This window comes from Aricia agestis, chromosome 14 (genome assembly GCF_905147365.1).
Source record: "Aricia agestis chromosome 14, ilAriAges1.1, whole genome shotgun sequence".
In the NCBI taxonomy this organism is placed as follows: domain Eukaryota; kingdom Metazoa; phylum Arthropoda; class Insecta; order Lepidoptera; family Lycaenidae; genus Aricia; species Aricia agestis.
The window spans coordinates 5,558,496-5,583,161 of NC_056419.1; the positions used below are offsets into that span (position 1 = coordinate 5,558,496).

General features: G+C 34.8%; 1 protein-coding gene across 1 annotated transcript; it reads left to right on the forward strand.

The window, feature by feature from the left end:
* The first annotated feature begins 2,334 nt into the window (after nt 1-2,334).
* LOC121733919 (bilin-binding protein-like) lies at nt 2,335-3,722 on the forward strand. Its single transcript, XM_042124321.1, has 4 exons — nt 2,335-2,343; nt 2,724-2,937; nt 3,223-3,327; nt 3,574-3,722. Exons 1-4 carry the CDS (start codon nt 2,335-2,337, stop codon nt 3,720-3,722), a joined length of 477 nt encoding a protein of 158 aa, XP_041980255.1.
* Nucleotides 3,723-24,666: the final 20,944 nt, after the last annotated feature.

Genomic DNA, 24,666 nt, shown 5'->3' on the forward strand with positions numbered 1-24,666 from the left:
GGGCTATATTATCAGATAACGAATATTTTGTCTTGACGGTTAAACTTAGACGACCTAATTCTTATTTTAGACCTTTTCAAGTTTATACAACAAATATGAGTCTGGAATCTTAATCGATCAGTGAAGTGAGCTCTAGTTTTCGATAGTTAATCGCAATTCGCAACGTTATCGAAAATGATTTTAAATAAAAATTTTACTACTTACATTTATTTGGAATTATGTAACGTTATAATTATAGTAATTGGGTTTTTTTTAATGAAATAAGGGTGCAAAGAAGCAAACGGGTCACCTGATGGAAAGCAACTTCCGTCGCTCATGGACACTCGCAGCATCAGAAGAGCTGCAAGTGCTTTGCCGGCCTTTTAAGAGGGATTAGGGTAATAGGGGAGGATAAGGAAGAGAAGAGAATAGGGGAGGGTAGGGAAGGGAAGGGAATAGGGGAGGGTAGGGAAGGGAATAGGGTAGGTGATTGTGCCTCCGGTAAACTCACTCGGCAGTCGGCGAAACACAGCGCATGCGCTGTTTCGCTGAAGCATGGCTCTCCCACGTATATATTGCGCCCATTTCATGTTCAAAACAACATCGCCATAGAAAGGGATACTTTAAAATTAATCAAAATATAATTGCCACAAAATAAATTACCAAGCTTTCTAATGGCTTTACCCTTACGAGTAGGTCTGTATTAGTGGTTTGATTCACAAACGACTCCTTTTCCCCACAACTAACTGCCATCTAAAGTTAATAATAATGATAAGGACACAATAATGAAGTAAAGAATAATATATTTACTAAACAATTTAATCAACGTAATGCAATTTAAATAATTTATTCATATTTTATTATAAACAGCTCAAAACGTAAAACGTCATAGTTTGTTTATAATCCTTAATTAAGGAATACATTTCTAGGGTTCCGTACCGAAAGGGTAAAAACGGGACCCTATTACTGAGACTTCGATGTCTGTCCGTCTGTCCGTCTGTCTCCAGGCTGTAACTCAAGAACGGTAATAGCTAGAGAGTTGAAATTTTCACAGATTATGTATTTCTGTTGCCGCCATATAACAAATACTAAAAACAAAATAAATTAAATATTTAAGGGGGGCAACAACAAACATGATTTTTCAATCATTTTTTGCTCGGTATCAATGACGACAACAAGAAGGCACTTGAAATTTTCACAAAGGCCATAATTATATGTGTTATTTAATAATTATTAATAATATTTAAATAAAATAAAAAATTAAGGGGGGCTCCCATACAAAAACACAATTTTGGCCGATTTTTGCTCTATAACGGTACGGAACACTTCGTGCGCGAGTCCGACTCCCACTTGACCGATTATTCTAAATCCACCACAGACACTATTATCGTTCTTCTTTGTCATTTATATAAGACTAGACTAGTAATAATATTATAAGAATTTATGATTTATTTTAAGATATGGCCTGGATTTTAAGCACTTACAAATCTTTGAGCCCAGATGCAAATAAGCAGCCATTGAAAACATACTCCAGTCTAGTAAAATTATTGACAATACAAAGTTCTTTTGGGAAAATTTCACGAATGTTGCTAGCACTAAAGACGTTTAGTTACGGAATTTAAGTCCAAAAAAATAAAGTTTCTTATTTAATAAGAACAACCAAAAAATATACAAATGGTGAGAAGAAAATTTTTTAATTTTGCAACATACATTTACGATTGATAGCTGATTTTATTATAATCAATTTCCTACAAACATACTTTCATTTATGTATACAACACATGTAACATAAAATGGTTAATAATAATTATGTTATATGTGCTATAAATCTTATACGGTATCGTTTTCATCGCTTTATTTTTGAAGTAAGTACTCACATATTAATTAAAAAGACAAAAAAAAAAAGATACATACTTACAGCCGAACGTATAACCTCCTCCTTTTTGAAGTCGGTAAAAACTTAACGAGATATATTTGATCGTAATATATTGTTAGTTAATTAAGTTACCTAACGTAATAATTAACAAGGCATAAATAAGCAATAAAGTTAAAAAGAAAATGTTATTCATAATTATTATAACGTTTCATTTTTAATTCAAGAAAATAATTAATTGATTGCACATAAGCCTTGTTCCTGGAACTGTAATATAAATATCGTTTCCAACTTGAGGTACAGCAGTACAATTGAAATCGTCATAGCTTACAAACAAAAAAAAACGCGAATTGAAGAAAATAACCACCATCTTCTAAAATTTTAAGTCACTAAAGATGTTTAAGTATTTGTGTGTAATTTTCGGTGCTCTACCACTAGTTCTTTCACAATGTCCCGATGTCAAGCCTGTTCAGAATTTCAACATGTCTGCTGTAAGTTATTTGATTTTAACTTTTTTTACACTGTACAGGACTTAATAGTACGGGAGCCCTAGAACAATTATTTGTTTTTGATTACTAGCTAATTTTTTGTGAGTAGCTTCATTTTGATAAGTCATAAGACGAACAACATTTTTATCTGCGAAAAATCTTGAAAGTGGTAGCTAACAGAAATAGAAAGGATTTCATACTTTGACTTGATGATCCTAAAATATGGATTGTTCTATTTGTAGGACAATGTTACTCTTAAATTATATAACTATTAACCTATCAATATACAAAAAATCTGCTTGTTAAGGTTCCGTTTTAGGGTTCAGTAGTCAACCAAGCTTTGTTGCGAACTAAAAAATAATTGTCTAACTTTAAATTTACAGTTTGAAGGAAAGAATTGGTATGAAATAGCGAGATACAATGATGATTTCGAGGGATCTGAAGATTGCACAATTATGACGTTTAAAGAAGAGAATGGAGTCGTGCTTTTTAATGTGCGAAGTACCGCTAACAATGATATCAGAAATTTCGGTGGTTCCGTCGACTTAAGGGCTAACAAAGACGGTGTCATGTATTACCATTCCAGGGTTTTCAACGGTAAGCAAAAGAATTTCTAATGTAGTGCTACTGGTGAAAAAATGCTTGTTATAAAAATATAAATATTATAATATATAGGTAGTCGCGAGACGTAATGCCTCATCTTTTTTGCTTGTGCTTAGTTTTAATCAAGTTTGAATTCAATTTAAGAAAATATATTATGTGTTTGTAATTTTTATAAAAAAAAGAAAAATATACACTTAAGATATATACGACCAAGTCAAATAGTTCCGGCCACAGTTTATTTATCAAAATTGGTATTTAATTTATTTTTTCAATTTTCAGGTGAATCCGATAACACGATCCCAACAATCATAATGGCGGTAGACTACAACAGCTATGCAGTTCTTTACTTCTGTATGATCGATGAAAAAACCAAGAAGAAAACTGGTAAGAACCTTGCATGTGTATTTTTTCATAATTCGTTCATTGGTTTTAAGTTTCACACTATTTAAGGAGCTGTAGCAAACATACATGTACATACAAACTTTTGATTTTATTAATTTCTTAACTTAGGAATATACCTGTAAAAAACGTAAACCTCGGTTAATATCCTTAATCCGCCGGGAATATTGCGTGAAGCTTTCCCATTAAAAAATATATTTTTTTTAATTTCTTACTCACTTTATTTTGCAGATATGGCTTGGATCTTAAGTACTACGAAGACGCTGAACGCCGAAGCAAAAACAGCAATTGAAAACTTATTCCAAGCTAATAAAATTATTGACAAGAGCAGGTTCGTTTGGGAAAAGTTCACCAACGCTGCTTGCAAAGGAGACGTTTAAAGTGTTTTTATGACAATGTATTATTTTGTTAGTGTTTATTTTGGGTTAGAAGTTGGGTTTTGGGATTTGAGAAAGAAAATTATTAGCAGTAGTTTAGTTGATTCCCATAGTATTATATTGTGTTGAATGTTGTTGTGTTTTTACCTGTCTAGTTGTAAATATTCCTGTATACACTCACAAAATTTAATCAGTTATAAAATAATTTAAATTAAATACGTGATTATGAATATAAACCTAAAGTATTTATTTCATCTACAATTACCTTTTATATCTTGCTTTACCTATCTTTACCCGTGATTTATTTTCCTACAAAAATTAAATCTATCCAGATGCTAATTAAAAGCCAAAGTTTGGAAGAAATATTTTATGACCATCTTGTTAATCTCCAAAAGTAGGAAGCTATGTTATTAAAATAACTATTTATCAAATCGGATTGATGTATTGCCGCGAGATCAAAAATAAATAAAGGGCTTAGGGCGAAATCTGACAAAATGAATCATTAGTCGTTAGGAAACAGTTTGTAAACAACTTCGTCTGTCAGCTGGCAGATTTACAAGATTTAGTTTTACAGAATTAACACTTGTTAACAAGTTGTGACTAATAAAGTGATCAAAGTGTGCAAAAGTGTAGTTAGTGGTAGAAGTTGTCCTGCCACTGTGGTTTGCGAATTGCGGTTCTCTAAAGGTGTGTCCTACACCGCATAGACTGATTGTAGCCTTTTATTTACTTAGCGTTTTTTTTTTTTTAATCACAATTCACGAGAGACAATATGTATATTTTCTCTTAATAAAACCTATAAGCCTTTTCCCCGGACGAAGTATCACCATACAAAAATTCCTACAAGTCCGTGTAGCGGTTTTAGACATACTTACAACTAAATATTATGAAAGAAGCATAATCGTGTCTGATTTTTTAAATTAATTTAACCGATTTCCAAGAGGTTATCTTTATATTTTTTGCGAACGAGGTAGAAATATTATTCTTAGGTTTATTTCAGCAGGTACCTACTTGATTTCAACAATGTTGTTATAAGATTTTATTTCAAAATATTACCTATCTTCTCATTTTAGATTTGAATTTTGTAAATTGTAGCCAAATAGTTACTGTGTGCCATTTGGCGTTGAGTAACTTGTAATATTCATCATTTCTCAGGCTTCAGTGACTCTAAACGATTCATACTCCCGGTTCCTATTTTTCTCTTTATTTATTCCCGCCTCGATGCCAGAGAACACTCATAAAACTATACTTTCTTGTTTTACAGCCTTTTATATTTCACTATAAGAATGGCTTGTATCCATTACAAAGAAGGTATTGCGAAGGAAAGTTTAATAAAGTTTTTTTCCAAATTAAACAAAATTGCAGCGTTATTAACATTCTGCTGCGAGTGTAACAGAACTACAAAATATATTTTATTTACGTAGACTAGACTTTAACTTTAATTTTATTAGTATTGTTATATTATTCTTATTTTATATTTTACTATTTTGTTTGCTTAGATTTTTTTTGGCCTAAGCGTTTTTCGCGATGAATATTTTGTTTACTTAAATGCAAGCCATCATTGCTTAAACTTTTTGAATTAGTATTTTACTTAAAGTAGGCGAAGAACGCCTACTTTAAGTAAAATACTAATTCAAAAAGTTTAAGCAATGATGGCTTGCATTTAATTAAACAAAATATTCATTAAAAATAAGAAATTAGAATATTAGTTAAATTGTACATTAATATCGGACATTAATCTAAATTCAACTTATCTAGGTAGGTAGGTATAATATTGTAATAATCCCCTGTAATTACCTTAACAGATGGACAGACATCAATATTCTATAAATCGTTACTATTTGTATGACAGCCCCTATTTATTAAATTCAATTGTGCGGATATACTGCTCCGAAATATGACGTCACAACAGTTGATACTAATATTTATTATCACAGACATACAAATTTAAATTTTAAGACTTAACTCTAAAATATATTCTGGGCTGTAAATTGTAATGGAAGGGGAATTCGCATTGTTCTAGTTTTGGGTCTTTCTGGCGCGACCAAAGATTTCTTCTCCTCTCTCATGTATTTAGAGTACAAAATTTTCCCGTTTATATCAACTAATAAATTAGTGTTGAGGCGAGTCATTTCAAGCAAGACAAGCTAAATAGTAAAAAGTAGATACGGTGATTACCTCCAGTAACAGCTCTTAAAATATGCGCGTCCTAACTTGAAGTACCTACATCGTGAGTCATATTGACACATTTGCTTTATTTATGTGCGAACACATTTACGTCTCTTTGTAGAAGTTTACGGTCCCCACCCATTGCACATAGTGATGTAGTTATTACCCGTTGAGAGTATTTCCATGTATCATAAAATCCTGTTTCTCATTGTTGTGATTACGGGAGACTCGCACGAGAAACGCCCAAGTGCATGGGAGGAAGTCAAGAATTAAGATATTGGAAACTGTAAAGAGCTTTGTTAGTTTATTGCATGAGAGAGGAGAAAGCATAGAGACGTAAATGCTAACGGAATTAAAGAAGGTGGGTATAACGAAAAGTAGTTGCTGCTTTGATTAACCCATCAATCCCCAACCCGGCAGCCGGCTGCCGGATAACAATTGAAAATCTATTGTGTCTGCCATACCCACGATGGAGGTGCTATCGAACACACAAAAATGCAATATTTTTAATGCAACAATGAGCAGAACGTCCTATTTACCTACTTACACCTAAGACATACGTGCGATAAATAATGCTATTGAGATAGTTATTCTGTTGATGATAATTCAATTAATTCATAGCGAATGAAACAAATTAGTCCTCAAGCGACTAGTTATTAGGTTAGTAAGATTTGCAATGATGAAATATGAGCGTTGTATGATAAAAATAAAACTATAAATCATAACCAATTACCAAATAGCAACACTTGGTTTGTAATGTGCGTAAACCACAAACATCGGAACACTTGTTGCCGACGCGTTTATTACAGAACAAAACCTCGTAAAAGCCAAGGTGAAGTTTGATTGTTAAGAACAAACGAGCCAGCACTTGTTTCTAATGTGGTTTTGAGGCCAGTATCCAATTTGCTTTGATTCGGGCCAGACTACAAAGGACATGAAGTAAACAAATTAATAAACTTTTAGAATGAGCATTTACAGTCTTAACATCTAGACGATTTCCTGAATTTGCTACACTGTATAGCAAGTTTAATCATGTTATTATTAATGTAACGTTATTAATAAGGTAACATCAAATGTAAATAGCTAAATTATGATAAACCCTTTTTAGCAGTGTCAAAATTACCTCTACTAAGTAATCATTGTATCAAAAGTTTGGTTAAAGCCAATGGTGTTACAATGATTGATGTTCATTCAAATATTTTAAGAGGATATTTCAATGTTACAAAACACCTGCTAACTATTTGAGCAAAAACGAAACGAAATTTGCATTTTTTCTAAGACCCAGATGTGAAAAACTCATCTGTTTCACTTAAAGCTGTAATGACCCCCAGAGGTATACTAAACAGCGAACATTCTAAATTTGAAGAAGCAAATCGTTCGATACGCAACGGAAATAGAAGACACATGATCCCGCGGGAAGTCAAAGAAAAAACGTAAAGGAGAAACATATGACCTCATTTGTCGCGGGCGTGAATTATTATGTTTGATAGTTCTCGCTTCGTCGTCTTCGTCTTACTTTGTGTGTCATCTATAATTTTATGCTCTGCATTTATCAATTTCAGTAGCCAAATGGTAGGTCTTTTTAGGTATAGGTAAGATTTTCTACTAATGGTTAAGAAGGTTAGTCATTTGTATTTTTATTTAGTAGTTTCTAAATTTTGATACTTACTTTGAATAATGTTGAATATACAGGGTGTAACAAAAATAAGTGATAATACTATAGGGTGTGTAAGTGTTCCTTGTAGAGAGTTCACTGTGAAAGTAGCAGCGATGAAAGACCAAATTTTTTTTTCACTTTTGTATGGGGAAAGTCGTGACGTTCGAGCCCCGAGCGTCACGTAGTTCATAGTAAAAATTCTTATTATTTACCGATTTTATGCTTTTTGCTATTGGGGTAAGGTCTCAAATGCATCGAAGAATCATTTCTGCCTGTTCAAATATTTATTTTCATACAACTTCGCCAGATGCGCGGGCGCACATCGACGACTAATGACACTTGGGCGACGATGTAAACACTCAACTACAGACACTGTCAAAATCGTCAGTTCTGTAAAAAACTAAGGGTGCAGTTTCTGGTTTAGTATATTGTGTTGCACATAATAATTTGTATGACAATTTTATACGTTTATCATTTTGTTCATTAAAAAAAAACAGAATTATTCCTTTAACTAAAGATATTCACAAGGAGTGAATAAAAGGTAACATTTCGACTAGAACAAACAAATACGTCCAAAATCACAAAGTGAACTAAAGTAACAGACCTTATGTCAACGTAGCTAATATTTAATAATGGCTGCCGTATCTTGTTCGCCATTTTCTTCAACGAAAATACTTTTACAGACAAAGAAACGCCGTAACTTGATATACAAGTTAAATGTTAGCAAACGTTTTGTGTTTTGCAAAATCAAACACAAACGGAGTGCTTCACAAAAAATATGTCACGTCAAGGACGAATGGTTAAGAAGAACACGGGTTCTGTATTTTTGTGTTAAAAAGTAGATCAATTTGTTAAAAACTTTGATTTCTTTTTAAAATGCCTTATAGCAACAGTAAATGAAAAGGTTGTTTTGTAAAAACAACTTATCTCAAATTTTTAACACACTCATTTGAATATCTTAAAATGGAAATATATTCATGCGAGTACAGACAAAAATATAATAAGAAAAAACATTAATTTTATTCCTCAAGTTAGCAACGACAACGGATAACTTTTTTCATTACTAGATGACACCCGCAATTACAGTGCGCCAAAATTCGTTTATCGCATATCCTAATATGTCCTTTCCCAGGACTCAAAGTATACCAGATGTCAGTAAAATCGGTTCAGCGGTTTAAGATTGAAAAGGTAAGAGCCAGATAGACAGACATTCGCATTTATAATAATAGTATGGATACTCGTAAGTATGGACTAAACATCAGCAGCAAAACAGAAAACAATAATAGATTTAACATGTATGATGTTACAGTGTTTTTAAGTCAACAGCGGATCTCCGAAACGGGAAGGAGGTAGCAAAATTCAAAGTAAACAATAGCTACCAGAAAGTCGAGCCAAGATTATTGGAGAATTTGTTTTAAGCCACTCGGGGCTCCTGTAAATATTTAGCTAAGTCTTTCTAAGGCCTTGTGTCGAGTATTTCACCTGGCATTTGAGATTTTAAAATGTTTGTTCTACGATCAAAGGAACGACATGTTTTCTGTTTTTATACAAGCGAATGTCAATTTGTTAAATATTTTCTTATAACGCAGTAAAAATTAATAATTAAAATCAAAAAACTACTATTTACGAATTTTTAGGTTCAACATGATCTATTCCTTACAATAATAACAGAAATACGTAGTTACTACAAAGTAAAATTTTTTCGATAAATAAAATCTAAATAAAAATAATCTCCAAACGAATGAAACATAAACTTTTACTATTGGACGAATAGTTGTAGTAAAATAAGAACTGTGACATTCAATACTGAAATAAAAGTTTCTCTGCATATTGCTACACGTGTTATCAATCAGAGCGCGGGTGTTTTTGAACGTATGAACAGACAGACAGTCGTAAAACTCGATGTGTCTGATTGGAACCACGTTTGTAACGTTTGCTTTTAATTAAAGGATGTGTGCATGAGAGAATATAGACATAAAGTAACCCTGATTAGGGAATTCCATAACTTTTATGATAGTGTTTAACCTAGTTGCCTATTTGGATTCTGAGATTACTTAGAAGTTATGATGAGGAATGATCAAGTTCTGTAACCAATTACCCTGCGTAATATATTATTATTATTATATGAAAAGTAATCATTTGTTTAGCAAAAGGGCAAAGAGAATGATGCTTAGTAATAAAATATATCACAAAAATAGGTTCTAGGCTTCACTTCTAAGGCCTCGAGAGACGGGACTTAAATATAATTTAAGACTGCCTAATTGAGCTAGGGAGCTTCAATATTAGTATAAATAGAATATTGAGTACCAAATCGATAAAGTTTCAATAGATTTTACAATTGGCACAGAAATTGAAAATGTGATTTAGTTTTGCAATGTTTAAAGCGATTGTGCGCAGCAGTCGCCTCGCTTGATTCAGTGATACATTGCTGGCAAAGAGGCTTTCGCCTTTTATATTTCTATTTCATATAGCGGAAAAGATGTTTGCATCATTTTATTCTGATGCAAGTAACTTATCAAATGGTAGAAGGATTTTTTTACCAATAACAAGTTAGTTTATGAATATTAAAAAAAACATAGATATTTTATTTTTTAATATCAATTGACACTTTGGCGCGTAGCTAAAATTAGAACTAGCACCTTGTAACCCTACATTATTATACTGTCCTACTCTGTTTAGTCACTCTAAGTTGGAGTCAATATATTTAGTAATGAATAATGATGATTGATAACAAAAATGAACAGTTGATCACATTAGTTCTACGATACCACAAAATGCGATTGCTTTGAATTTGCATAATAGCATTGCTGTTCTGAATGTCCAATTTTTTCCTTAATTTTTTGCGTTTGACAATTTTGTCCCCTTGTAACGCTTGACTAGTTACCCCGTGGCAATTTCTGTTATAGATATGGGGCACTTTGCTATGGCTGATGACAACTCGCGGTCGTTTCAGTGCGTACCCTTTAGGGTTTTCGTTTTGATGTATTTTTGGTCTCGCCTCTTTACATAATTTTGAACAGCTGGAACCCAGCCCATGCAAGATAATTGTTGTATTTAGAAGAGACAAATTCTTTAATGGCACTGTAATTTTTTTGGATGGGTAAAAGCTGATAAACTCGCGTCAAGGCCCGTATCGATAACGATTAAAATATGTAAAACAAAGGGAGACTGGACTATCGGCACTGTGTAGAAGAGGAAGTATTTATTACACTACTCTATTTTTATCAAACTCACCGATCGAAATAGCAAGAAAATGTATTCTTAACCCTGCTGAAGTCCTGCTGCTTCGATTTCACTTATCTTCTTTACTGGAGAGCAACATTGTTTAGTTTTCTATTGAGTTCAACAAATTGTGCCCTGTCTTATAAACTAATATTGACAGGCTTTACTTAACTACACGTCTTGAAATTATCATCAACCTTGAAGAAACTGACTAATTTACAGGATACTTAATAGCACCAAAAATAGTAACGGGAAACAAATAACAGGAATTGTTCGGAATCATACCCACGTCCCACGCGAAAAACATACCATCCTCATCACCTTGATAAGTGGCAGTCTTCCACCGTGCGTTTCTCGCGTAACTTTCTGCCGAGCACTGTAAAACTCTGGAACGAACTGTCACCAGCAGTATTTCCGGACCTATACGACCTGCAAACCTTCAAGAAGAGAGCGTATTCTCTCTTAAAAGGCTGGCAATGCACCCGCAGCTCTTCTGATGTTGCGAGTGTCCATGGGCAACGGTAGTTGCTTACCATCAGGTGACCCGTTTGCTCGTTTGCCCCCTTATTTTATAAAAAAAATAGCAGGTATTATAGTCACATTGTTACATTGTTGCAACTTTTACAACTGTAACAATACGCCATGATTATCTTGTTACACTCGGAACATAAAGAGAACACATTGCGTTTACAGTTATCAATACTCATAATTTCTTTCCGCGGTCTTCAGACCGCAGGCTATTATCATTACAAATCAATCCTCGAAGACAGATGTGTAACTTCAGCGCTTAAAATCGTCGTCGTCTAAATTTCAACCTTAAAATAACAGCTTAAGATTCGAATTCAAATTAACTCAAGGTTCAGAGCTAGACCCGACACTATGGTCCCTATATTTAGAATGTCACTTAATAGCATACAATTTCGTCGGCAATAACATCGATTGTGTCGGTGCAGTCATAGGAAAATGGCCAACGGAACGGAAAATTTGTCGAAGCCATTATTCGCACTGGCGCTTTGGACGATTAAATTCGATATGCGAGTGTTAGGTAACAGTCGCGGCCAAAACTGCCTTCAATCACTGAATCGGAGCATTTATTTTACATTTCAACGCGCGTACTTGCAGTTTTTCAGAGCCATTTGGACCGTTCTTTTATTTTATTTACAACAATAACATTTTCATGTTTTATTTCTTTACCATTGTATTGCTTATCTGTTTCGGGTCCTTGATTCATTAAAATAAATTTACTTGTAACCAACTAAAATGTCTTTAAACAATTATTTTAAACAAGACGTGTTAAAAAGCTATTGCCACCGCTTTGTCTCTTTCTAGAGAAATGATACAAAATACATTATACAATCTAGAATATTATAAAAAAATCTGTCAGTAAATATTATTTTATTAAAGTCTTCTCGTCACGTGGCTTGGACCATAGCATAGATATTATAATAGATTTTTCTATTACAATAATATTATGTAGCGAATAATAATACAATACGAAATATTTCGGTGAATCACTTCGTTAGGGACAGAGTAGCCTCGACAGTCGTCTAACATCTTCGCAAAAACTTTCTTTAACATCAAAGTAATTCATAACAAGATAGATGCGGATTCCTCTCGCAATTTTAGACAAAGAAAATTTGTAGATTTCTTTTGTTTTGCAAAACAAAGGAGCTCGATAAATCTAGGGGATTCCCCGCGATTGAACCCTATGGTGTATGCAGTTGTTTCAAAGTAAACAGAGTGACCCTTCCCGGGTAAATAGGAAGTTGGCCTGATTCATTGTAGTGTTCACAAAAGCGAATTTTCGGAGCTTTTTCCTTTAGCCAATTTAGGGAAAAATGACGTCATTATGATATAACACAAGATCACAGGTTTGAAAACCTTCCAAGATTTTCGTTAGATTTGCATTCCTGCCTAAAATAATCTGGTATTTACTCAAAGTATTATTGAACTACATGGATGATGTAGAAATCCAGCAAGGCAATTTGTTAAATAAATTTTATTAAAATCTGTTAACAGCCTAGGAAAGATGTTTATGATTATATATAATAAACGAGCTTTTGCCTGCGGCTTCGCTCGCGTTCAGAAGTATTATTATATACAAAGTTTCACCACTTATTTTAACCCCTTGGGGTTGGAATTTATCAAAATCCTCACTTAGCGGATGCCTACGTCATAACATCTACCTGCATGCAAAATTTCAGCCTGATCCGTCCAATGGTTTGGGCTGTGTGTTGATAGATCACCATGACAGTCAGTCACCTTTGAGTTTTATATATATAGATAGAAGATAGATAAGTAGATAAATAAGCAATCACTACTTTGCACATAAACTTTCAGTTAAATTAAGATCCACATTGATGATTCACAAATCCAGCAAGAAATTCGCAATGTGTCAAAGAAGTCAACAATCATATTAATTTGAGAGATGAAATCTGTTTGTACGAAACAAATGTGAGAAATAAATATAAAGATGAAAGTACTCTGTCATCGCGACAGGCGGGATTGCGGTATCAAACAAAACGATTCGAAAATGTGCCACCGACTTTGGTATTAAGTTACAAATCTCATAAAGGGAACAATTTGACAAATATATTTATGTACTTTTTCCGAGTGCTCATGTGATACCGTTAAAATTTACCTCTCTGATAGGAGGATTTAATGTGACATTCAATAAGCACAAGTACTTATAGGTCTACCAGAATCTGATGGCAAAAAGTGAGAAAATAAATTAACTCTAGCAATACCGGGGTGATTGGAATAAAACACTTTGATCCTTTTTTTCCTTATACCGGTTTATTATGTGTGTGAAACATGCAAATATTAAAATTTATCTAATCTGCCATAAAAATTTGCTATCAGATCCTGGTAGACATATAATTAATTAAAGGAAAACATGGACAGACGGATAATTGACGAATAACGTATCGCTTTGGTCACTTTTGTTTTTTCCATGGCTCATCATAAAATCAACTAATAACGGTTTCGTTTAAAGTACCGTACTCTACGATAAAAATCATAAAATAAGAAAATGAAAATAATAAAAAACTATATTTTATCAATTGATACAATAGCTGAAAAGTTACAGACATAGCAAAAACTTGCAAAAGACCAGCGCTCAAACATTTAAAAATCCCGTTTCAAAAATACAAACTGATGATAAAGAACGAAATAAAGAACAGATTAACGTCTCGCGGAGCCTCTGTTTCTAGATCTTCCGAGTTTTATTCTTGTTCCGCTAATCAGATTATGAACATTGTCTGCGGCTCGGACGTTTTGAATTAATTGTAAGGAGATTTCGCTCCACTACCCTTAAATGGACTTAAATCGTTCACTTTAAATCCTCGGGTATTCACGTTTCATACTTCAATTTAAACTTCACTGAAAATGGAATGTGTTTAAGAGTTTGAGGCCGGATAAGTTAATTTTCTAATGAAATTTTGAATTAATCTCAATTTTCAAAATTGAAAGCGAATTAGATCATTTACTTCTTTAGCAAAAAATATGTTCTCAAGCATAGTATGACATTCTAGAAGGCATTCGATCAAAATCGTTTTAAAATGCATTATTTTATCTTAATTGTAAGTGTATATTTAGTTGAATCTATATTTTATTTTTAGATATACTTACAATATACTTACATATTTTTTATCTATGCACACCCTTTTTGATATTTCACATCAAATTTATCTCCGTAGGGCTGCTGGAAGAAATCTCTGTTAGAGATAAGCAGTACCTGTTGTGTCTCTTTCTTTTTGTGTATATTTTCATGTAAAACTGTATGTGCAACAAATTGTTAAATAATGAAAAAAATAAAAAAATGCAAATCCTGATAAAAACAAAGGTTACTTGCCTTCGAAATCCTTAGAGTCTAGACAAAGCAAGATCTATGTTAAAAAATAGTTTTACTACCCTTATTATAGTCAACCACGTTACTTAATTAACGGTTATTATATTACTATTTATACCTATAAGCCACTTGAGATACAAAAATAGCCACCGAGCGAGAATCTAGACTTAACATTTTTATTAATAAGTATATTCATCATAAGCAGCGGCTAAATACTAAAGAATTCCTTGAGTGATCGTTAAAATGAAACAGCCAGTCTTATGTATGATAGGGCTGAATGTCATCTAATGTAATTAGAAATAAGCTGCGATTTCTCTGCCGTCTGTATAATTTCATCAACTTTGATTCCATTCTACTCGACATGTCATGTCAATTACATGATATTAGATTAATGTGATTACTTTGTTGACAATCATAACATGTGACAAAGCTTCAGCCGGTTATTTTTCTTTAGCATAAAGTTAAAGGTGACTTATGTCCAGTGTTTGAGAATTTTTATCAGAAGTTTGTCAAAAATCAAACCAATGAACATGACTGTTGAAAAGATAAAGTCTTGTCTAAACGTACACCTTAAGGTGGCTTTCGGATTGTTGACGCAAGCGACCACGACTAACAAAAATTCAAATGAAATGCCACTTTATCAACTGGGCTGTAGGTTTCAATTCTCTACACCACTTACAAAGCGGATGCGACATCGGTCGCTAGACTCATGTCAGTAGAAAATAAATAACGCCTCCGTGGTCTAGTGGTATAGAGCGCGGCTCTTAGCTCGTAGGTTGTGGGTTCGATTCCCGCGTTGGAAACATGTAAATTCTAAGTTTGGTTAGGACAATGCAGGTTGATCACCTTATTGTCTGACAAGTAAGATGATCCATGCGTCGGATGGGCATGTAAAAAGTCGGTCCTGCGCCTGATTTCTCACCGGTCGTGTCGGTCTTCCGTCCCACTGGGTTATGAGAGTGAAGAACTGCGCACACACTTGGGCACTATAAAATTACTCCTGCGTAGCTGGCCTGGTTTCAATGAAACCGGCCACCGCCACCGAAACCGGTGTGGGAGGTATCATAGTAGAAAATAAAACTTATAATTTAGTTCATAAAGTAGCATTTTAATTAAAATTTTGTCGGTCGAGGTAACAAGTCGCGTTGATCGGAACCACACCTGTAGGAACCGGGCATTGTAGAGCAAAATTAAGTGCTGAATATTTTGCTTTCAATTTTATTTCGTTTTTATTGTCATCAACATTAATATTATCGTTTAGAATAGAAAAATTGAAAAAAAAAACACGAGGAAAGTTTTTATCATCTTTGAACCCAATGAAGATAATAATAAAATTATAACTTCTTTGTTCGTTAATCTATCAAGACTCAGCACAACAAAACGAAATGCGTTCGTGACGAAAACATAATTTTGTTCTAAGAACTACAATAATCAAAGACGAATATAATTCGGTCGGCTTTTTTTGTCCCGTAAAAGATCGATCAATTTTTTTTTGTTTTAGGTAGATATTATTTGTGAATTGTGGCTGATTGATTTAGTCCTCGTTGTTACTATTATGTAATTTTATATTTAGGATACATCTTTTTAACAGTACGATAGGTAAAAATAAATATCTAGTATTGCTATAATAGCAATACTAGATAATAGTTACTTTTTATCTGATATTAAATAGCAATGCTACTCAATATCAAATTAATGTTACACAAATCCCAGAAACTTAAGAACATATTTTTTTCTATATCTTTGGTATCTTTGCTCTCTTGTAGCATAATATATTATGCCGAAAATAAAAAAGTAAAATACATGCTATAATAATTAAGCATGATGTAAAATCTAAGTCAAATTAATAATTTAAAAATGATGAACATAATATTAATGTAATAATCATTAAACAAGCTATTTATAAAGGAACTCTTTCATACTTGTAACTACTGCCGCTATAAAATGTAACCGTCCCAACAATAAAGCTATAAGCACGTTATTAATTGTTATAGACATAATTTAGTATCGCGTATTTTGCACATCACCTACCTCCAAACATCCCCCGGGTAAAGTACCGGGGTACTGTGTGACATGAGTGAAAGAAGTGGGTAACTAACAAATTGAAAACTCCGTTCCATACTTAGCAGCGGCGTGTCAGACTTCTAACCTAACCTAACCCAGGAGCGGTCAGTTATACAAGAAAATAATATTAGCTCTTTTTAAAATCTGGAATAAACAATTTTTGATTGATTTCTTTTCGCTATAACTCTTTATCCATAGTGATATAAAGCTGGCTCCCATTATAAAAAATACTAGGCACAAAAATAGCTTTATAACGATATACGTCTTAGCGTTATTAGTAGTGGGTACATTCTGCCCGTCCTCCTTTGCTCTTGTTGTAAACTGTTAGTTACCCCCTTCATCTCACTCACGTCTTCTATTGTTGTTTTATGTTACTAAACGGACCCTCTGGGGAAACCGAGGACTAAACTTTGCTGTATCGAACTCGATAAACTCTGTATTAATATGAATAATTTTAGGCGTATCATCATTTCAGTAGAATAAATTTTCAAATTAACCATTCAACCAGTTCTTTTTATCCAAACACAGTAAAGCCAAAGGGTGATTTTGGCTGTCTATGTATGTATGTGCTTTCAAAGCGTCTAATTCAATGGTGTTTCCATAGTATAGTCGCAAGATTTTCGGCTATTGACTTATCTTTTTCGCTCAAGCTAGAATTATAGAATACATCTCTATGTGTACTGCGTGAGGTGACCACATGTTTTAAATAAGACTTTAATTTGACAGGATAGTAGCCGAATTTTCACATGTTTAGTAGTTCCATTGTAAAAAGAATTAATTTATTAATAACTTCAATTAAATTTATTTACAAGAACTGTGTTTTGTATTGATGAAACTATCGAATATAATTTTGTTTATTGCTTTTTTGATCCGTAAATTTATAAGTACAACCTTTATTTAATTTAATTTTTTTGGAGTTCAAAGAAGTTGAATGTCGACGCGTCTACCGCTATAATTCAAGTCCTTTAATTCGTCCTTACTTGACCAGAAGTAAATGTGTAATTAAAGGGCCATGTCTCTGTCATTACAACATAATTCCTTCGCCATTCTTCTGTCATTACCCACCAATTATGGTGGGAGTCCTTTATCTTATTTTACTTTATAATGCACTAAATTCGTTCACATTAAAATAACTTCTGGTACCGTAGTATGTTCGTTTTATTTTTAAAGCAGCAGCTGTACTTGTAACCAATAACCATATCAAAAGTACTTTAATTCATAAAAATATTATTGTTTCATTCATACAAACATAAAAATACACAATACACATATCACACAGTTGTCAATGTCGAGTAGGTAATGTAAGGACTCCATATTAGTTTGTTGTGAGGTTTATTTAATTTGTACTATTTGCTGTCCCAATTAAAGCTTCGGCCAAACCTATGCGACCAAAGCGACTGCGAAGCGGGAGCGTCTGCAACGCGGGAAGTTCGCGTCGGCAGAGCGGGAATAATCTACGGTTTCACATCATTGTCGCGCAGCGCGCAGGTGTGCACACCAGTTTCGCGTTGCAGACGCTCATATCCCGCGTCCCGCGTTACTGACGCGTAGGTTTGGCCGAAGAAGAGTAAAAATAAATGAAGCATGTACTATTTTGCTAGATATTTTAAAGATTTAACTGAAATCAGACGAAGTTAAAACTAACAATGGCACTATAATGCATGCACAGCCATAAAAGATCTTAACCATTTCTAAAAAGATATTATTTATATTGTTCATAATATTGTCATAAACGGAGCCAGAGTATGATATTTACTGCGTTGATTCAAGTTGAAGAAAAAGCTTATGAAGCATGGAGGAGGAATAATATAATTGCCAGGTCACATGTAAAGAAATAAAAGTGAATGAATCATTTCCATACCCTGGGACGTGCTCTACTTACAAAATTTTAAAGACTTAATCCTAAATCTTATGTAGAAAATTATCGTATCGCAGTGTTTGTTACCAAACTCCTCCGAAACGGCTGGACGTTACAACGTTAGAATATCTCCTCATTTCTTTGACGATCTAAAGCATATTTTCACACTGTATATTATAAAACAACTTTTGCCAGATCTGGCAAATGATCTATCTGATCTATCTACATAAATAAAAATGAATCTTCAATTTTGATAATCTCGCTAAAACCACAGAATAGATAATAGTACAAGTACAGAAGTCTCACTGCTTTGATGTTCACAAATGCCGCCGTTTTATGTGCCTACATAAGTATTATTAACAACGACCCGCACGCGAGCACCCGACATTGAGCTCTTTGGCGCCGCGCGAAGGTCGACTTTATTCCACACCTTGTGTGTGTTCTATATTCCGAAAATAGGGTTGTCAAAATCAAATAAGTATAAATACCACGCAAGGTAAACATACGGAAACTGTTAGGTAAATGAATAGGCCTCTTGGATATCTCTAGTGGCGCGGCGAGTGGCAGATTCAGGCAACACGTGGGTGTCAGAGCTCAGCATCAGCTGTGAAATACGGTTTACTAGTTAAAAATGAAAACACGTTGAAAACGTTAAAAAGTGCTCTGAATAAGGAAAATATGGGCGGTACGAGGTACTGTTGTGTTGTAGGACTTGTAGGGTGCAAAAATTCCCAATCTCGGATTCGTGAATTAACGTTTTATTCGTTTCTGAGACGGAATTGGGGAACGTATCGAAATCAACATGCCTATTATTAATCATACTTAAAATTAAAATGAATATTTATAAAATATCACGTGCAAGTTATTTTTAATATCATTGTTTTATGTATAATAATATATTGTAATTGAAAATACGATATAAATAAAATTATTGTCAATTCAATATTTATTACTAATTCCTTCAATATTCAATTTCGCATTTATAATATTATCATACTAATATACTAATTACTGATATTACTAATTTACTAATAATATTATAAGTGCGAAAGTGTGTCTGTCTGTTACCTCTTAACGCCTAAACTGCTGAATAGATTTTGCTGAAATTTGGCATGGATGCCATGAGCATGGATAATATATTATTAAGACTCCCAAAAAATTTAATAATAATGCTGTTTAGTTCTAAAAGTCTCTCTCCATAGTCCATGGCCGTAATGCCTCCGTAGCTTCACATTACAGCCGACTGGGCCCGCGAACACTGCATATAATTTACTATACACTAATACTGCTGCCTCGCCTCGTTATGACCTACGTGTATTAGATAGCGCTGTAAAAATTAATTTACTATGTTGTGATAGTATTTCCTAGTTAAATTTGATTTAAGAGGATTCCACACCGCCATTTTTCCCATACAAACGCTGTCCCCTGTTTCCTCCCTGGATAATGCTAGTAGAGTTATAATTTTTTTCCTGAATATCTACGGCCACTAATACAATGTCCCTATGTTTTCCTTTTTTTCATAATTTAATTATTAAATAAGATATGAACGTTCAAAAACCCAAAAAAATGGCCAGATTTTCCACTGTGTTCAAACGTCCAGAAAACAGATTTGGATAGATTATACAAAAAAAGCAAAACATAGGAACACAGCTCAAGCCTTTTTTTAATCTTTAATGAAAAAAGTACTTAAATCGGTTAAGTTTTGGAGAAGGAATCAGGGGACAACGAATCGTTGATTTTCTGGATTTTCTGCAGTTGTCTCTATCGCGTTCTGCGGTATAGGCTTGAGGTAAGGGAGACAGCTATAGATATTACACGTACTTTTTTTTCATTTCTCTAGCTGCTGTGGTATCCTCTTAAGGGGTGTAATAATTTGTAATTATTTGATCCCAGTTCCTAATTTTAAGTCGTGATAATAGTAACTTACCGTATTGTTCTGCAATTCCTGAAACAATATCAGGTTTGTTCAATAAAAGTATATTAAGAATAGGTATAAGTTTTAATATTATGGGATTGATACTTGTGTTATAAATAAATGCAGACTAGGGGCTGGACACGCCTCCATCCGATGACGTCATCCCGAGCGACTTGTTTTCGAGTGACCGTTGAGGAGAGGGGGCCCTGACGACGCCTGGCAAAGCCCTTCACTTTTTTTGCGACTTTCGAACGTGGTGGACGCTTTAGAACTATTAGTTAGATTGTGCAGTTGTTTGTTCTTACTTTGATTAAAGTTTATTGTAAAGTGTTGATTAAGTACAGTTTTGCATAATGATTTCGTGTTTTAATTTTAACTTCTAAGTTTTTCTTTGTAATATTAAAAATAGATTTCTAATATCAGAAGTTGGATGATCACGTAGCCTGCTTTAATAGTGATAACGATTGTTCTTTATTTCTTTTAACATTTTGTGATTGTGGGTAGATTACATTTCAATTACGGTCTATTTTTAGATTCTTTGTGCTAATTAAGTTTCATTTGTTGCTGGTAATTATCGATTTGATGGCATAATGACAAGGCGGTCTACAAAAAGGAATAGGAGCCGCGAACGTGATAGGTCTCGTCGTCGCAGTAGATCTAACAAGCGTCGGCGTCGTGATGGTTCTAATAACCGTCATGACAGCCCTAGTATACTGGCTTTAGATACGATACTAGGCAGGTTGAGTGCGATTGAGAGCAGATTATCTGCCACATCGACATCTTCAGTACCTGAGCGGCCACGTCCACCACGAGATTGTCATACACCAGAGCTACCAGCTTTAACGCCAAGTGTGAACTATTTTTCCTCTTTGGCAAAAGGCGCGGTAGAACAAAATTCTTTTCCAGCTCAAGAACCGAACTCTCTGCCAGGCCGAGGACCTAGGGAGCTTGAAACCGATGACGCAACGCACGCAACGAACAGGCTGGTGGGCGCGTTGACCTCTTTGATTGAAGTAAGATCGCCCCATTACTATATTTCTGACTTTGATCCCAGTGTACATAACTTTGATACTTGGTGTACAGAGGTTGATCGCGGTCGTATAGCGAATCGATGGGACGACCGCGAGTGCCTATCACGAGTGGGTAACTGCCTTAAGGGTGATGCTCGCTCGTGGTTAAGCGACTGGGTTACTGTCGATCGTACCTGGACAAATTTTAAATCGGAATTCAGATCCCTATGTCCGTCAAATATTGATGTAGCTTCTGTTCTTTTTGAAGTGATGTGTACAAACTCTAATAGATTTAATACCTACTCCGAATACGCTCGAAAATCATTGTTGCGCCTTAACATTGTTGGTGGCCTATCGGACGACTTAAAGACGGCTATTGTTATTCGAGGTATCTCTGATGTCCAAGTTAAAGCTGCCGCCTCTAATGCGAAACTTCAACCGAATCAATTAGTAGAATTTTTGTCCGTTTATAGTAAACCAAAAAAGGATTTTCAGTTTACCCACAATTCTGCCCGTTTGTCTAGCCATATAAAGGGTTCTCACCCAGGTAAACGTTTAAATCAAAATCCTGATATGCGCGGAAAATGTTACTTTTGCGGAATAGAGGGCCATAAGAGGGATGCATGTCCTAAAAAGCAAAAATCTGACTCAGCTATCGTTTCATCAGCGCCTAATACTTCTAGTAAATCGTCACTTAACTGTAGCTATTGTAAAAAGACGGGGCATACCAAAGATAATTGTTTTGCTAAGCAGCGCGCAGAAACAAATCGTAAAAAGGTTAGTGATGTTAATTTTTGCCAGAAAGTAAAAAATCCTTATAAAAACAATGTAATGGCGGTAGTCGTAAATAAAGTACCCATTGACGCGATGATAGATAGTGGCTCTGATATTTCGCTAATTTCAAACACCGTCGTAGGCTATTTAAACTGCAACAAAAAACCTACCAATAGAATAATGCGTGGTATAGGCAGCCAGGAAGTAGAGTCTACAAGTTACGTAACGGTGGTTGTCGAGTTTCCAGAAATATCATTGGAAATTGATATGTTCGTTGTTCCTTCGGATTGTATAAGCGCGCCTTTGTTAATCGGTACTGATGTCCTTAACCGCGAAGGAGTAACGTACATACGGACCAGTGATACACAAAGACTCATAAGGACCGACACCTCACTAGATATTGTCTGTAATTTGAGAAGTGTCGATACAGATAGCTTAGTAGATACATGTTTGACCGGGGAGGATAAGCAACAATTGCTTACACTTCTAAGGGAATTCAATGAGTCGTTCGTTACGGGTACTGCGACTTCAACGGTTAAAACTGGAAGCATGGAAATAAAGCTTAACAGTAATGTACCGGTGCACTACCGACCTTATAAGCTATCTGCCGACGAGAAAATACGCGTTCGTGACATATGTGCCGATCTTTTGAGTAAGGGAATCATTCGTGAGTCGCAATCTGAATACGCAAGTCCTATCATACTCGTCAAAAAGAAGGACGGGTCTGATAGGATGTGCGTTGATTATCGGGCGTTAAACGCAATCACTGTAAAAGAGAGATTTCCCCTACCATTAATCGATGACCACATTGATAAGTTAGGCACTAGTAAACACTTTACAAGCCTTGATATGGCCACGGGCTTTCACCAAGTACCTCTAAAAGATGATGAATCCATACGTAAAACAGCGTTTGTGACTCCTGAAGCTCAATACGAGTATTTAAAAATGCCATATGGACTCACAAACGCTCCCGTGGTCTATCAACGGATAATTTCTAGGACCCTTAAACATTTAATAGACACTGGGAAAGTCCTAACGTACATCGACGATGTACTCATAATGTCAGACACTATTAAAGAAGGACTTGCAATCTTGCGGCAGGTGCTTGAAACTCTTACCAAGGCAGGTTTTTCCATAAATTTAAAGAAATGCTCATTTTTAAAAACAGAAGTAGAGTACTTGGGTAGGTTAATAAGCCAGGGTCAGGTACGACCGAGCCCTAAAAAAATAGAAGCGTTAATCAAGTCCCCAAAGCCTAGTAGTGTCAAACAGGTGCGGCAATTTTTGGGTCTTGCAGGTTACTTTAGGCGTTATATAGCCAACTATGCCATAAAGACCGCGTGCATTGCAAAATTAACAAAAAAAGGTCAACCATTTATTTGGGGTGAAGAACAAGACCTAGCCCATAAGTACATTGTTGACTGTTTAACACAAGAGCCCGTGCTAGCAATATTTGACCCAAAATTGCCCACCGAACTGCACACAGACGCCAGCGCGATTGGTTTTGGCGGTATTCTTTTTCAAGAACATGATGGTAAGCGTAAAAGGGTAGTTGGGTATTTCAGTAAAGCGACAAATGGCGCAGAGTCTCGCTATCACAGCTATGAACTTGAAACGCTGGCGATAGTGAAGGCTCTGCAGCATTTTCGTCATTATTTAATTGGAATAGACTTCAAGATTATTACTGATTGCAATTCAATTAAAATGACTGAGCGAAAAATAGATCTTGTACCTCGTGTAGCTAGGTGGTGGGTCTATTTTCAGGATTTTCGTTATACTTTAGAGTACAGAAAGGGAGCGTTAATGCAACATGCTGATTTTCTAAGCCGAAATCCGGCACAAGTCTCACACATTCGTAAGCCTAAAAATTGGGCTCAGATCGCACAAACAGCAGATTCTGAAACCCAGGACTTAATAGATAAGTTGCGAGACGGCCAGCTAGATTCATCCCGTTACTTAGTCAAAAATAACATTCTGTACTATAAGTATAGCTCATCTGGCGAAGACTCTCGCCACCTTTGTTTCATTCCCAAGGGCCATAGATTAAGCCTGTTACGGGTATTCCATGATGACCATGACCATGTAGGGATTGATAAGACCACTGATCTAATTCTTCGTCATTTCTGGTTCCCAGGATTAAGACAATTCGTTAAAAAATACATCACCCATTGTATAGTGTGCCTCTCACATAAAAAAGTACCCCGAGCTAATCATCAGCCAATCCAATCATGGACTAAACCTGAATCCCCCTTTTCTAGTGTTCACCTTGACGTGCTAGGTCCCTTGGTTGAATCTAATGGCTTTAAGTATATCCTGATCCTAGTAGATTCTTTCTCAAAATACTGCCTCTTATACGCACTTTATAGGCAGGATACTGATGAACTAAAAAGGGTGTTTACGAATGCCATATCCCTATTTGGAACTCCAT

Coding starts and splice junctions, on each gene's coding strand:
- LOC121733919 (XM_042124321.1), top strand. Junction 2,938..3,222: donor CCATTCCAGGGTTTTCAACG/GTAAGCAAAAGA, acceptor TTCAATTTTCAG/GTGAATCCGATAACACGATC. Junction 3,328..3,573: donor AAAAACCAAGAAGAAAACTG/GTAAGAACCTTG, acceptor TTTATTTTGCAG/ATATGGCTTGGATCTTAAGT.